Genomic DNA, 16,780 nt, shown 5'->3' with positions numbered 1-16,780 from the left:
CTTCTGGCCTCCCGAGTGCGCGACGTAAGGAGGCGGAGCGTCTCTGTGATGTCAAGTGGCCCCGCCCCCAGCGAGGTTTTGTGGTGGCCCCGGCCTAGCAACGCGAGCAGTCCGAGCTCTGACCCTCCGCATCTTCGAGTCGCATGCCCACCAGACCTCCGAACTTCAGACTCCTTCCGACGCGTCAGTCCTTTTGAAGATTTTCAGTCACCAGATAAGCTTTTATTGACCTTGGTCCCTTTATATATTTTCCAAGTGGATTCTGATGGAACAGAAAAAACTGGAATCGTCTACATAATTAGTAGGCTTTTTATTTTGAATGTTTTCCGCACTCTTACTTTTCTCTGCCCTATGTAATACTATTGAAGTAATATAGGCACAGATGGGGTTGTAATGAAAAGTCACAGTTCCTTGCTTCACTCCTCCCTGAGACAGCTGTGTCAATTTTATTTTATTTTATTTTATTTATTTATTTTTTTTTTTGCGGTACGCGGGCCTGTCACTGTTGTGGCCTCTCCCGTTGTGGAGCACAGGCTCCAGACGCGCAGGCTCAGCGGTCATGGCTCACGGGCCCAGCCGCTCCACGGCATGTGGTATCTTCCCGGACTGGGGCACAAACCCATGTCCCCTGCATCGGCAGATGGACTCTCAACCACTGCGCCACCAGGGAAGCCCAATTTTATTTTTAATAATGCTTAGTTCCCTACTAATCTTAGGGAACTAAGAATTATTTGACTTAGTTCCCTAATTTTTTAAAATTAATTAATTAATTTTTGGCTGCATTGGGTCTTTGTTGCTGCACGCGGGCTTTCTCTAGCTGCAGCGAGCAGCGGGCTAGTCTTTGTTGCGGTGCACGGCTTCTCATTGCGGTGGCTTCTCTTGTGGCTGAGCACTGGCTCTAAACGCGTGGGCTTCAGTAGTTGTGGCTCACAGGCTCAGTAGTTGTGGCTTGCAGGCTCTAGTGTGCAGGCTCAGTAGTTGTGGTGCACAGGCTTAGTTGCTCTGCGGCATGTGGGATCTTCCCGGACCAGGGCTCAAACCCGTGTCCCCTGCCTTGGCAGGCAGATTCTTAACCACTACACCACCATTGATTTAGATATTTCCTTATATCTTCATAGCCAAGACCTCCCAAATCTATCTACTTAGTTCCCAATCATGGTGGTAATTTCTGAGGTGAATATGAGCTTTATTTGTATTTTGCAATTTTAAACTTAGTTTCCTCATAAAAATTTTTTTTGCATAATACTTTGTGATGGAAAGGTTGATGTGAACCTTCAACCACAGTTTTATGTTAGGAAAGGTAATTGAAAAACATTTTTATGAAGATTGCTCCCCCAGGGCAAGATTTCAAGATTTGAATGTGTCTGCTGTTGATAGAGCTAAACATATATAACATCTACTTTTTTTTTTTTTTTTCTGCGGTACGCAGGCCTCTCACTCTTGTGGCCTGTCCCGTTGCGGAGCACAGGCTCCGGACGCACAGGCTCAGCAGCCATGGCTCACGAGCCCAGCCGCTCCACGGCATGTGGGATCTTCCCGGACTGGGGCACGAACCCGTATCCCCTGTATCGGCAGGCGGACTCTCAACCACTGTGCCACCAGGGAAGCCCTAACATCTACTTTAAAAAAAAAAAAATTTTTTTTTATTGAAATATAGTTGGTTTACAATGTTGTGTTAGTTTCAGGTGTACAGCGAAATGATTCAAAAATATATATTCTTTTTGTACATTCTCTATTATAGGTTATTACAAGATATTAAGTATGGTTCCCTGTAGGTCCTTGTTGGTTATCTATTTTATATATAGTAGTGTGTATATTTTAATCCCAAAGTCCTAATTTATCCCTCCCCTCCTTTCCCCTTTGGTAACTACAAGTTACAAAACTATATGACTGTGAGTCTATTTCTGTTTTGTAAATAACTTCATTTGTATCATTTTTTTAGATTCCACATATAAGTGAAATAATATGATATTTGTCTTTCTCCGTCTGGCTTACTTCACTTTGTATGATAACCTCTAGGTCCATCCACATTGCTGCAAATGGCATTTTTTTTCTTTTTTATGGCTGAGTAATATTCCATTGTATATATATACCACATCTTTATCCATTCATCTGTTGATGGACAGTTAGGTTGCTTCCATATCTTGGCTACTGTAAATAGTGCTGCAATGAACATTGGGGTGCATGTATCTTTTCAAATTATGGTTTTCTCCAGGTATATGCCCAAGAGTGGGATTGCAGGATCATATGTGGTAGTTCTGTTTTTAGTTTTTTAAGGAACCTCCATACCGTTCTCCGTAGTGGCTGTACCAATTTACATTTCCACCAACAGTGTAGGAGGGTTCCTTTCTTTCCACACCCTCTCCAGTATTTATTATTTGTAGAGTTTTTTTGATGTTGGCCATTCTGACCAGTGTGAGGTTATCACTGTAGTTTTGATTTGCATTTCTGCAGTAATTAACGATGTTGAGCATCTTTTCATATGCCTTTTGGCCATCTGTATGTCTTCTTTGGAGAAATGTCTTTTTATTTTATTTTTAATTTTTTTAAAAAAACATATAGACACTATACATAGAATTTTCCCTTCAGAACTGCTTTCATTTTATTTTCTTTTTTTCGTTTTTTTCGTTTTTTTCGTTTTTTTCTTTTTTTGGCCATGCCGCACAGCTTTCAAGATCTTAGTTCCATGACCAAGGATCGAACCCCAGGGCCGCGGCAGTGAAAGCGCCAAGTCCTAACCACAGGACCCCGCAGGGAACTCCCTGAAGAAATGTTTTTTGTTTTTTTTTTTAAATAAATAAATTTATTTATTTATTTATTTTTGGCTGTGTTGGGTCTTCGTTGCTGTGCGTGGGCTTTCTCTAGTTATGGTGAGCGAGGGCTACTCTTCGTTGCAGTGTGCGGGCTTCTCACTGTGGTCGCTTCTCTCGTTGCAGATACGGGCTCTAGGCGCACGGGCTTCAGTAGTTGTGGCACACGGGCTCTAGAGCATAGGCTCAATAGTTGTGGTGCACGGGCTTCGTTGCTCCGCGGCATGTGCAATCTTACCGGACCAGGGATCGAACCCATGTCCCCTGCATTGGCAGGCGGATTCTCAACCACTGCACCACCAGGGAAGCCCCAAAAATGTCTTTTTAGATCTTCCACCCTTTTTTTTTTTTTCTTGTGGTACGCAGGCCCCTCACTGCCGTGGCCTCTCCCGCCGCGGAGCACAGGCTCCGGACTCGCAGGCCCAGCAGTCATGGCTCACGGGTCCAGACGCTCCGCGCACGGCGTGTGGGATACTCCCGGACCAGGGCACGAACCTGCGCCCCCTGCATCGGCAGGCGGACTCCCAACCACTGCGCCACCAGGGAAGCCCCCACCCATTTTTTGATTGGGTTGTTTGTTTATAACAACTACTTTTTAAAAAGATGTTGAACTTTATAATGAGGGAATCAGGTGTGTACCATTGGAACCTTCCAATCAATCTTAATACCATTAGAAGTGAGATAATAAAAAAAAAGTGAGATAATCAGACATGGTATACTTCTTGAGGTGATGCAATAGGAACTACAAAGCACCTTCTATAAGTATTTATGATTCCTCCAAATTGAACTCAAATCTAATTAAGCCTTAGCTCTAACCAACAGTTTATAGGAAATACAGGGAATAGAAAAAGAAGTTTAAAAAAGCGCACCAGAACACCAAGAAGTAATCAGGTTTCATAGGACAAATAGCCTAATTTCCCCAACAAATTGAATAAATTTAAAAACAAGGGACTTCCCTGGTGGCAGGGTGGTTAAGAATCCACCTGCCAATGCCAGGGACACAGGTTGAAACTCTGGTCCGGGAAGATCCCACATGCTGTGGATGCAACTAAGCCCGTGCACCACAACTACTGAAGCCCTTACACCTAGAGCCCGTGGTCCTCAACAAGAGAAGCCACTGCAATGAGAAGCCTGTGCACTGCATCGAACAGTAGCCCCCGCTTGCTGCAACTAGAGAAAGCCTGTGCGCAGCAACGAAGATGCAACGCAGCCAAAAATAAATAAATAAAGAATGCTTATTAAAAAAAAATCAATAAAAACAAGTGTGTAAGGGGGAAGGTGGACTATCAAAGACTAAAAGTTGGGCCTTCCCTGGTGGCGCAGTGGTTAAGAATCCGCCTGCCAGTGCAGGGCACACAGGTTCAATCCCTGGTCGGGGAAGATTCCATATGTCGCGGAGCAACTAAGGCCATGCTCACAACTACTGAGCCTGCGCTCTAGAGCCCACAAACCACAACGACCGAAGCCTGAATGCCACAGGTACTGAAGCCCACGTGCCTAGAGCCCGTGCTCCTCAACAAGAGAAGCCACCGCAATGAGAAGCCCGTGTGCTGTAACGAAGATAAATAAATAAATTAATCTATTATTTAATTTAATCAATAAAATAATTAAATTATTAAGATAAAATAATTAAAATAAATAAATAAAATAATTAAATTATAATTATTAATAATAAAATTAATTAATTTTAAAAAAGACTAAAAGTCTTAAGAGACATAATCAAATATGTACCTCATGATCTTGATTCAAACCAATTGTTTTAAGACAGCAAAATTTGAATTAAGTCTGGGAATTTGATCGTATTCAGGAATTAATATTAGTAGATGTGATAATGGTATGGTGGATATATTTAAAGAAAAAAGTCTTTACCACAAAATGACATATCTGGGACTTGCTTTAAATTATTCCAGGAAAAAACCCCAAATAAATAAATATTGTGAATATGGGGAGGATAATGACTGCTAAAATTCAGTAGTGGGTACACAGGGTTCATAATGGAAACAAAGGGTTATTCTCTCTACTTTTTTGTTTAAAATTTTCCATAATAGTTTAAAAAAATATTGGAAGAAATTACTTTTCTTGTGTCATTTTAAACTGATACAGGGTACTTCCCTGGTGGCGCAGTAGTTAAGAATCCGCATGCTGATGCAGGGGACCTGGGTTCGAGTCCTGGTCTGGGAAGATCCCACATGCCGTGGCGCAACTAAGCCTGTGCACCACAACTACTGAAGCCGGTGTGTTCTAGGCCTGTGCTCCACAACAAGAGAAGCCACTGCAATGAGCAGCCCCCAGACCACAACGAAGAATAGACCCTGCTCGCCACAACTAGAGAAAGCCTGCATGCAGCAACAAAGACCCAACACAGCCAAAAAAATAATAATAAGATTAAAATATATATATATATATAAACTGATATGGAAAGCACTTGCAAAAGAAAAAGTCAAAAACTGTTTTTCACAGCCTTACAATAAATAACATTTCAGAGACAGTACTTTGAAGTATAATAATTATTTGAACAGACAAGTTCTATTTTTGTCTTTTCATTTTAAAATAATTCCAAGCTAATTTTTTATTTTTATTTTTTTGGGGTACGCGGGCCTCTCAGTCTTGTGGCCTCTCCCGTTGCAGAGCACAGGCTCCGGACGCACAGGCTCAGCGGCCATGGCTCATGGGCCTAGCCGCTCCGCGGCATGTGGGATCTTCCCGGACCGGGGCATGAACCCGTGTCCCCTGCATCGGCAGACGGACTCTCAACCACTGTGCCACCAGGGAAGCCCCCAAGCTTATTTTTTTTAAAAAGTTGTAAGAGTAGTACAAAGAATTCTCTTCACCCAGCTTCCCCAAGTATTTTTGGCTTACATAACCACAGGCATAATCATGAAAACCAGGAAATTGACATACTGTTAACTAATCTGCAGACTTTATTTAAATTTCATCAATTGTCTCACTAATAACCCATTTCTGGGCAAGGATCTAATCCAGGATTATACATTGCATTTAATTGTTATCTTCTTTTAATCTGGATAACGTCTCAGTCTTTGTCTTTTACTTTCAGTCATTGAAATTTTTGAAGAATACTGGCCAGCTGTTTTGTAGACATAACTCAAATTGGGTTGTCTGACATTTCTCCTGATTAAATTAAGGTTATATATTTTGGCAAAAATATCACAGAAGTGATGTTGCGTTCATCTCAGTTCATCATATCTGAAGGTACAATACATGATGTCAATATGTCTCATTACTGGTGATGTTAACCTCAATCACTGTTTATCAGGTGATATTTGCTGGATTTCTCCACTGTAAAATCATTTTCTATCTCTTTGTAATGAAAGAGTGTCTTGTGGGGAGATTTTTTTGAGACTAAATACCATGCTTCTCCTAATGCTTTCTTGCCAGCAACAAGTATTACCACGCTATTTGTCAAATGGTTTTCTATTGCCAATCATTCCTTCTACATTTATTAATTGGAATTCTACTCTAAGGAAGATCTTTCTCTCTTCTCCCATTATTCATTCAATTTATTTATTCAATTATTCATTTTTATCAGTATGAGCTCATGGCTATTTATTTTATTCTGTGTGTTCTAATCTATTGCTATCATTATTTTGTTACTCAAATTGTCCCAGATTTGTCCATAGAGAGTCTCTTTAAGTGAACTCTCTATTTATGAGTTAGTTTAAATTTTTTTATGTTTAAACATATATATTTATGTCTTTTTGTGTATTGTCTGTTCATGTCTCTTTTCCATTTTTCTATTGGATTTGTCCCTCAACTTTCAAGAGTTCTTTATGTATTAGAAATATTACCCTTTTATCTGTGATGTATGTTGCAAGAATTTTCTCCTAGTTTGTGAGTTGTCTTTTGGTTTTGTTTATGGTATTTTTTGCATACAATTGTTTTACATAGTCAGATTTATTCTCTTATTATTGCCTTTGGATTTTGAATCATAGAACACTGAGGTTAAAGGGAAGTTCACTCATGTTTTCTTCCAATAGCTGTGTAGTTTCATATTTTACATTGAGGTTCTTTTTCTTTTTTTAAAAAATAAATTTATTTATTTATTTATTTATGGCTGCATTGGGTCTTCGTTGCTGCACACGGGCTTTCTCTAGTTGTGGCGAGCGGGGGCTACTCTTCGTTGCGGTGCGCGGGCTTCTCATTGCAGTGGCTTCTCTTTTTGCAGAACACGGGCTCTAGGCATGCGGGCTCCAGAGCGCAGGCTCCGTAGTTGTGGCGCACAGGCTTAGTTGCTCCATGACATGTAGGGTCTTCCTGGACCAGGGCTTGAACCCATGTCCCCTGCATTGGCAAGCAGATTCTTTTTTTTAAAAAATTATTTAATTAATTAATTAATTTATTTTTGGCTGTGTTGGGTCTTCGTTTCTGTGCGAGGGCTTTCTCTAGTTGTGGCGAGCGGGGGCCACTCCTCATCGCGGTGCGCAGGCCTCTCACTGTCGTGGCCTCTCTTGTTGCGGAGCACAGGCTCCAGACGCGCAAGCTCAGTAGTTGTGGCTTACAGGCTTAGTTGCTCCGCGGCATGTGGGATCTTCCCAGACCAGGGCTCGAACCCGTGTCCCCTGCATTGGCAGGCAGGCAGATTCTTAACCACTGTGCCACCAGGGAAGTCCCTACATTTAGGTTCTTGATCCGTTTGGAGTTTATTCTCACATACGGTATGACATATGGATCTAATTTTACCTTTTTCCAAATGGCTACACAGTTGTTTCAGCACCATTTATTAAAAATCTCATCTTTGCTGCAGTGATGTAAGATGCCACCTTTATTATATGCTAAATTTCCTTATGCATTAAATTTTATTTATGCGTTTTCTATTCTGTTCCCTCGGTCTGTCTATTCATGCATCAGTACCACACTGTTTTAATTATAAACACTTTTAAGTTTTAATGTCTGATAGGACAAGTCTCCTTCCTATATATTTTTATATATTTTTAAAGTTAGCTTCAATAATCGCTATCCATTTTATGGGGAAATGATACCTTTTTATTACTGACTTCCTGACAAAGGAAAAGAGCAATCTTCCTAGTTCCCTCCTCATTATCATCATCATACCATCTCTACTATCATCATGGTGTCATCTATACCAGCTATGCCATCTATGTACTAACCATTTTATGCACATTTTCTCATTTAATAAAGCATCAAAACTCAGGCAGACTTTGGGAGGAGTTGAAAATATGTGTAAGTATCTTTCCTCTCTCCAAGCTTACCTTCTCAGTCTTAGCAGGTGAGGAGGTTTTGGTTAATTGAGTCTAACTCCCCTGTTCAGATCTGTGTACATGGAAGTTTAGAAGAGGATCCTTTATGGTCAGAGATGTTAGAAATAGATGGTATCTCCAGTCTCCTCATTCTATTTTTATTTTTATTAAAAGGTTTTATTTATTTTTTGGTCATGCCGAGCGGCTTGAGGGACCTTAGTACCCTGACCAGGGACCAAACCCAGACCCTTATCAGTGAAAGCCTGAGACTTAACCACTGGACTACCAGGGAATTCCTCTAGTCTCCTCATTTTATTTATTTTACTTTTATTTTTAAAATATATTTATTTATTTATTTATTTTTGGCTGCCTTGGATCTTCATTGCTGCACATGGGCTTTCTCTACTTGTGGTGAGCGGGGGCTACTCTTTGTTGTGGTGCACAGGCTTCTCATTGCAGTGGCTTCTCTTGTTGCAGAGCACGGGCTCTAGGCACGTGGGCTCAGTACTTGTGGCGTGCAGGTTCAGTAGTTGTGGCACACCAGCTTAGTTGCTTTGCGGTATGTGGGATCTTCTGGACCAGAGTTCGAACCCCTGTCCCCTACATTGGCAGGCGGATTCTTAACCACTGCGCCACCAGGGAAGTCCCTAGTCTCCTCATTTTAAATGCAGACATGAAGGCTCAGGGAGGGGAAGTCACTTACACCAAAAGAGAGATGGAAACAAGTTTAGAAATAATCTAATCCAATTTCTTGGTTTCACAGAGGCAGAAGTTGTGTGGTCCACCCAAGGTCTTGTAGCAATAATAATACCTTTGGGTCCTCACCATGTATCAGGCACTGTACTAAGAAATCAACATAGTTTATCTCACTTATTACAGCAACCTGAAGAATAATTAATATTATTACCTCCACTTTGTAGAAAACTGAGGCTGAGAGTGGTAGAGTAACTTGTTCAAGGTGAGCCAGTCAGCTGGCACAAGGCAGAGTTGGGATTTAAAGTTGGCGGATTAACACTTCTAACCACTTAGGCTCCAATGCCCCCAGCAAGCCTCTGGCATTGCAGATACAGAGCTCAAGTGAGCAGACCCAAGATTAATGTCCAGTCACTCAAAACTTGCTTGTTTTAACTAAGAACTAAAGTGTTGAGATCACACAAAATTTTCATAAAAGTAAAGTAAAAGCAAAAACACAGAATAGTTTATATTGTTTTGACAGTGCGGCAGGACTGTCCAAAAAGGTCATTATTTGCAGTGATAGCTTTTTTTAACATACAGAGTTTTAGTGTTTGCTTTAAACATGCACACAAAAAAGAGAGTCTGGTATAATGCTGAAGTGTTTTAAATTAAATTGAAATATTCTGATATTGCATAACTGTTTCAACATGCATCTCTTTAAAAATGACTTTTCTTATATAACTGCAATATTATTTCCTACAATACCATCATCACATCTAAACTTTAACAATAATTGCCTAATACTACCTAATAGTTCATTATCGAATTTCCACTATTGTCCCAAAACTCGTTTAAATTTTTTTGTTAAAATCTGGATCTAATCAAGCACCAAGATTGCTTTTTCTCATTTTATCTCTTTAATCTCTTTTATTTACAGTGATCCAATTTTTCCTACCCTCTCTTTATCTTTCTCTTTCTCCCTTCTGCCCTTCCTCCCTTCCTTCCTTCCTCTCTCTCTCTTTTTTTAAAGGTGTATTTTTAATTTAATTTAATTTTTTAACATCTTTATTGGAGTATAATTGCTTTACAGTGGTGTGTTAGTTTCTGCTGTATAACAAAGTGAACCAGCTGTACGTATACCTATATCCCCATATCCTCTCCCTCTTGCGTCTCCCTTCCACCTATATCCCCATATCCTCTCCCTCTTGCGTCTCCCTTCCACCCTCCCTATCCCACCCCTCTAGGTGGTCACAAAGCACCGAGCTGATCTCCCTGTGCCATGCAGCTGCTTCCCACTAGCTATCTATTTTACATCTGGCAGTGTATATATGTCAATGCTACTCTCTTACTTCATCCCAGCTTACCCTTCCCCCTCTCTGTGTCAAGTCCATTCTCTACATCTGCATCTTTATTCCTGTCCTGCCCCTAGGTTCTTTATAACCTTTTTTTTTTTTTTTTTTTTTTTGCGGTACGCGGGCCTCTCACTGTTGTGGCCTCTCCCGTTGCGGAGCACAGGCTCCAGACGCGTAGGCTCAGCGGCCATGGCTCACGGGACCAGCCGCTCCGCGGCATGTGGGATCTTCCTGGACCGGGGCACAAACCCGTGTCCCCTGCATCGGCAGGCGGACTCTCAACCACTGTGCCACCAGGGAAGCCGTTTTTTGTTTTTTTTTTTTAAGATTCCATATATACATGTTAGCATGCGGCATTTGTTTTTCAAAAATATGGAACGCTTCACGAATTTGCGTGTCATCCTTGCACAGGGGCCATGCTAATCTTCTCTGTGTCGTTCCAACTTTAGTATATGTGCTGCCGAAGCAAGCACTCTCTCTCTTTCTTCCTCTCTCTCTCTCTTTCTTTCTTTTTAATTATATTTGACATTTTTATTTTAGGCTGCAAAACAGAAATGAGCAAACAAACAACAAAAAACTTGAAATAGGCTTGTCAAATGATGTAAATTCATCCTTTCCAGGGAAGCAGAAGGTAGACCATCGTGCTTCACTGCTGCTTGCACTCTGCTGGGTTTTGATCTTTCTTTGGGTCATAGTCTGGATCATTTTCCTCATCTCCTTCTTCCCCTTCCTCATCCGCTTCTTCACCTTCTTCATCATAATCATCATCATCATCTTCAATAACTTCTCCAGTAAAGTATATTGATCTTGATTATGCGCTCTGATCTCGGGATTATGCACTCATGTAAAAAGTGACCAACATCAAAGTCCTCAACAAGGATAGCTTCAGCAGCATCATCCAGATCTCCACTCTCAGGAACTTCAGGAGGGGCAAAAAAATTAAAGAAAGAGTCATTAGAAACTGTTTTGGTCACAGTATGAACTGTCCCACGTCCCTTGTGTTTCTGCTTCTTCTTAATGGTTTTCAAAGTGACATTCTTCCCTTTTTTCCTATCTATCTGGCACCCTGTACAACCCATAATTTCTGGTCCATCAAAAGAAAAAGGATCAGAATCATTTGGTTCTGACCTCGTCCTATACGTCTTTGTCAACACTTCATCTGTGAAATATTCATTGGGTTCAAAGTGAAATTCTAAGACAAAACCCATAGGCTGACCAGCATCTGAGAACTTCACTTTAATATCTTTCAAGTGCTTCAGAATAGGTTCATCATGGTCCTGAACCATATCACTGAGCAAGTCAACATTCTTAAAAATGGTCAACCAAAAGTCAAGAATTCCTTTGGGGTCTTCTTTTTCTTCATCCTTTTTCTCATCTTCAGTCTTGGCCTTTTCTTTTAGTTCCTCTGAAATTTCATCTTCCTCATCTGGTTTCCATTCACATTCTTCTTCTGTAGGTTCATAAATAGCATTGATGATCTCAAATCGCTTATCAAATAGAGGTTGATAGAGAACAACATACTTTCTTTCAACATCATGAACTTCCTCATAGAACTTGGCTTCTATCTGTGCATATTTAACTTGAAGGTCTTTGAGAGCATCCACGTGTCTTTTAACTACCCTAGGCAAGCTTTCAATGTGTCCTGTTGGTGTTTCTACCAGACCATCAAGTCTTTCTTGAAGGACTGTAAGAATCTGAGGATTTTGCATCATCTGAACAGTCAGCTGACATGCTTTGATTTTTGTTTCTTCACCAGTTTCTTCTTCTTCTACTTCTTCAACGTCGTCCAAATCTTGATCAAGTTCAGACTGTTCTTTGTTGTCTATGTCTGCCATGTTGTATGAGCGCCAAATATCGGTGGCTAGCACGGGGAGCCAGGCGGCTGGAGCTGCGCAGGCAGCGACTCCGGACGGCGACGGGAGGAGCAGAAGGCGGTGTGGCGAGCAGATGGTGCTAAAAAAGCTCTTTCATTTAAAAAAAAAAAAAATTATTTATTTTTGGCTGCGTTGGGTCTTCATTGATGCACTGGGCTTTGTCTAGTTGTGGAGAGCAGGGACTACTCTTCGTTGAGGTGTACAGGCTTCTCATTGTGGTGGCTTCTCTTGTTGCGGACCACGGGCTCTTGGCGTGCAGGCTCTAGAGTGCAGGCTCAGTAGTTGTGGTGCATGGGCTTAGTTGCTCTGCGACACGTGGGATCTTCCCGGACCCAGAGCTCGAACCCATGTCTCCTGCATTGGCAGGCGGATTCTTAACCACTGTGCCACCAGGGAAGCCCCCCCACCAAAATTTTAATATTTTGGGTATCAAAGGACACTGTCAACAGAGTGAAAATACAAATTACAGAATAGGAGAAAATATTTGCAAGAGTCTAGTATGTAGATTATATAAAACACTCTTACAACTCAAGAAAAAAACCCCAAATGGTTCAGTTTGAACATGAGGGAAGGACTTGAAAAGACATTTCTCCAAAGAAAATATACCCATGGCCAATGAGCTCATGAAAAGATGCTCAACATCATGGGTCATTAGGGAAATGCAAACGGAAACCACAAATGAGATACCACTTTACACATACTCGGATGGTTATAATAATAATTTTTCAAAACCATAACTATACTCCAATATAAAATAAAAGTTAAAAAAGATTAAAAAAATAAAAACCAGACAATAACAAGGGTTGACAGGGATGCAGAGGAATTGGACATTGGGACTCTCATACATTGCTGGTGGAAATGTAAAATGGTGCAGCTGATGTGGAAAACAGTTTGGCAGTTCCTCAAAAAGTTAAACACAGAATTTCCATATGAGTCAGCAATTCCACTTCTAGGTGTATACCCAAGAGAGTTGAAAACGTGTGTTCACACAAAAATTTTTACACAAATAGTTATAGAAGCATTGTTCATAACTGCCAAAGGTGAAAACAAAACAAATGTATGTCATCTGACGAGTGGATAAAGAAAATGTGGTATATCCTTACAATTATTTTATTGGGATTTATTTTATCCCTACAATTATTTAGCCATAAAAAAATGAAGTAATGTTATACTCTACAATGTGGATGAACCTTGAAAATATTACACAAATTCAAAGAAGGCAGACATAAAATTCCACATATTGTATGATTCTATTCATGTGAAATGTCAGTTAGGCAAATTCATAGAGACAGAAGGTAGATTAGTGATTATCAAAGAATGAGGAGAAGGGGGAATTGGGGACTAACTGCTAATGCATATACAAGGTTTCTTTTTGGGGTGATGGAAATGTTCTAAATTAGATAGTGGTTATGGTTGTTACAGAACAGAGCGAATATACCAAAACACACTGAATTGTATAAACTAGTGAATTTTACGTTATATGAAGTATATCTCAAATTTTAAAATGCCATAAGTAAAAAAAAAAGGAAAGAAAAGAAAGATCACCAAAGAGAGAGAAAGCTAAACAGTCTTCTGGAATGTGAAACCATCATGTTGACCCTTAATCACTTTAAGTGGTTCCAAAATGCTGCCAGACAAAATTGCCCCAATGAAGCAACAATGAACCTGTGATGATGATTTTTTTTTCCTTTTCAATTTATTGCGGCAGTAAAAATGAATCAGGTGTTATAAACAAGTAATAGAAGGACCCTATATAAAAATTATGAGGGCTTCCCTGGTGGCGCAGTGGTTAAGAATCCATCTGCCAATGCAGTGTACAGGGGTTCGAGCCCTGGTCTGGGAGGATCCTACATGCCGCGGAGCAACTAAGCCCGTGCGCCACAACTACTGAGCCTGCGCTCTAGAGCCTGCAAGCCACAAGTACTGAGCCCGCAGGCCACAAGTACTGAGCCTGCGGGCCACAACTACTGAAGCTGCTCGCCTAGAGCCCATGCTCCGCAACAAGAGAAGACACCACAATGAAAAGCAAACACAGCACAATGAAGAGTAGCCCCCGCTCGCCACAACTAGAGAAAGCCCGCATGCAGCAAAGAAGACCCAATGCACCCAAAAATAAAAAAATTAATTAAAAAAATTATTATGCTGTGTGACCTGTCAAATGATAAGTAATCGATTATACACACTGTTAATACAGATATATAAATTATGAGTTTTAAACTTGCTGTATATAACAATATCATTTATAATTGTTTGAATATGATAGTGGTGTGATCATGTCTAAGAATATAATACATTAAAAAAAAATCTATTCATGGGACTTCCCTGGTGGTCCACTGGTTAAGAGTCTACCTTGCAGGGTGGATTGCAGGGAATGCAGCTTCGATCCCTGGTCGGAGAACTAAGATCCCACATGCTGAGGGGCAACTAAGCCTACACACTCTAGAGCCTGCCTGCCACACCTAGAGAGCACGCATGCCGCAACTACTGAGCCCTTGCCCTCTGGAGCCCATGCACCACAACTATAGAGCCCGCATGCTCTAGAGCCCGTGCACCACAACTGGAAAGAAGCCCGCTCACCACAACAAAGATCCCAAGTGCTGCAACTAAGACCCGACGCAGCCAAATAAATAAATAAGAGGTTTGTTAAAAAAAAAAATCTTTTCAGTATCCATATTGGCTTGTATATTCAGAGAGTATCTCCGAAAGGGTATAAAAAACCCTGATATCATTTTTTCCCTGAGGTCGGGGAACTGAAAGACCTAGGTGAAAGGAGTTTTTTTATTATAAACCATTCAGTACCTTCTTAATTTTGAACGATGTGAACGTATTGATTACTCAAAAAATATTTTAAACCAACATTATTTTTACAGGATAATCAGATTAAACTTAATTTCAATTTATAGCATCTTTTCCAGTTTTCAGAACTTTTGTGATGACATTCTTGGTTGGATATTTCAACCTCAATGCACCATGGAATTTTATCACTGGCAGTTGGAACTGCATTGATGTAGAGCTTAAGTCTTAAGAGCTACAGGAATACCAAGGTCTGTTAACTTATTGTCCCTGTCACCAACCTTCATTAGGCAATGGTGATATCAAAGAGAGCAACTTCGAGAGCAGAGACACACCTTTGCAGAAAACAGAGAAAATTCACTTCATCTTTAAACACCTTGATAGGACCAGCCTTGATCTGTCAGCTGCCAGTGGTATGATTTGACTGGTGCACAGAAGAACTTTCAGTTTAAATTTATCCCCACCTTTTCCTCTTTGCCTTCTGGGGCTCATGGTTAATCATCTGCAAAACTCCCCTATGTTTTATTATTTTTCCTTTATTTATTTTTTGGTTGCGTTGGGTCTTAGTTGCAGCACGTGGGATCTTCGTTGAGGCATGCGGGATCTTTTGTTGTGGCGTGGTGTCTCTTCCTTGCGGCGCGCGGGTTTCTCTCTAGTTGTGGCTTGCGGGTTTTTCTCTCTCTAGTTGTGGTGCGCGGACTCTAAAGCGTGTGGGCTCTGTAGTTTGTGGCACACAGGCTCTCTTGCTGAGGCGTGCGGGCTCAGTGGTTGCGGCACACAGACCTAGTTTCCCCTCGGCATGTGGGATCTTAGTTCCCCGATCGGGGATCGAACCCACGTCCCCTGCATTGGAAGGTAGATTCTTTACCACTGGACCACCAGGGAGGTCCCGCCCTTATGTTTTAAATCTCTTCTTTGAATATTTCCTGCACCTTCTTGCTCTAGTTCAGCAGTTCTCAATAGGGGTAATTTTGCCCCACTCCCTGGCAACATTTTGCAATGTCTGGAGATATTTTTGGTTGTCACACTAGAGGTGATGCTACTAGCAACTAGTGGTTAGAAGCCAGCGATGCTGCTAAAGTTCCTACAGTGCACAGGACAGCCCCCAACAACAAAGAATCTTCAGGCCTCAAACATCAGCAGGGCTCGGGTTGAGATGCCCTGATTGTGTCTTGGAGGAACTGCTTCACCTGCAGCCTTCTCAACTAGTGTCTGTGTTTTCTTGTAACAGGGTTGGGAAGTATTTTGTCTTCTCACTGCTTTCAAACACACCCCGCCGACCGCCCCCCCCTCCACCGCCCCTTCCCCTAAATCCTTAAGAAAAAGTTTAGTTGTGAATTTCTTATCAGGCTTGACACTCGCTTCCTCTCTTTACTGCAGTCATTTACTGATTTGAGCTCCTCTTTCACTGTCATTCTCTTCAACACTGCAACTGTCTTAAATCTTGGTGATTTCTCTATCCATCCAACATCCTAGACTCTCAGTTCCTTGTATTCCTCTCCTGCAAGAATCTTACTCTCCACCCTACCTCAGTCCCTTGCTCATTTATCATTGCTTCTCATTGACTTTAATTGCAATGTCTCCATCATTTCAATTCACGTGGTCCATTTTCTGACCGCTACCTCCTGTCAGTTTAGCCCATTCCTTCTAGCAATCTGATTTCCACAAACCTTTGATCTGATGAGGACAATCAATCTACTGATCCTCACAACTTTTACTTGTCCCTGGTAAAATCCAGTTATCCATCTACCCGGAGCCTACACCATGCAGCTGAATGTGGCTGAACCAAAGCATTCAATTATGCTAACTGTTCTCTCTTCAAGTTTATGACCACTAACTTCAAGTGGGCCCTTAATGCTACCCAACAATATATTTCCCTAATCTCTTTACTCTCCTTTTCTAGACAACTATTTTATTTCTTTCCTTGCTTTTTTTCCCCGGCTTTATTGAGGTATAATTGACAAATAAAGTTGTGATATATTAAAAGCCTACAACATGATTTGGTATCCGTATACGTTGTGAAAGGATTCCCACCGTCGAGTTAATTAACACATCCGTCA

The 16,780-nt window shown here is 41.1% G+C and overlaps 1 protein-coding gene across 1 annotated transcript; it reads right to left on the bottom strand.

The window, feature by feature from the left end:
• Positions 1–10,574: 10,574 nt before the first annotated feature.
• LOC307191618 (nucleosome assembly protein 1-like 1) lies at positions 10,575–11,982 on the bottom strand. Its single transcript, XM_079931768.1, is given in 2 exon segments — positions 10,575–10,855; positions 10,857–11,982. Coding segments are annotated over 2 exon segments (1,188 nt in total). The 5' UTR covers positions 11,889–11,982; the 3' UTR covers positions 10,575–10,699.
• Between the last annotated feature and the right edge of the window lie 4,798 nt (positions 11,983–16,780).

The sequence above is a fragment of the Stenella coeruleoalba genome (assembly GCF_951394435.1).
Source record: "Stenella coeruleoalba genome assembly, chromosome: 9".
Classification (NCBI taxonomy): Eukaryota; Metazoa; Chordata; class Mammalia; order Artiodactyla; family Delphinidae; genus Stenella; species Stenella coeruleoalba.
This window is presented reverse-complemented; position numbering and strand designations above follow the sequence as displayed.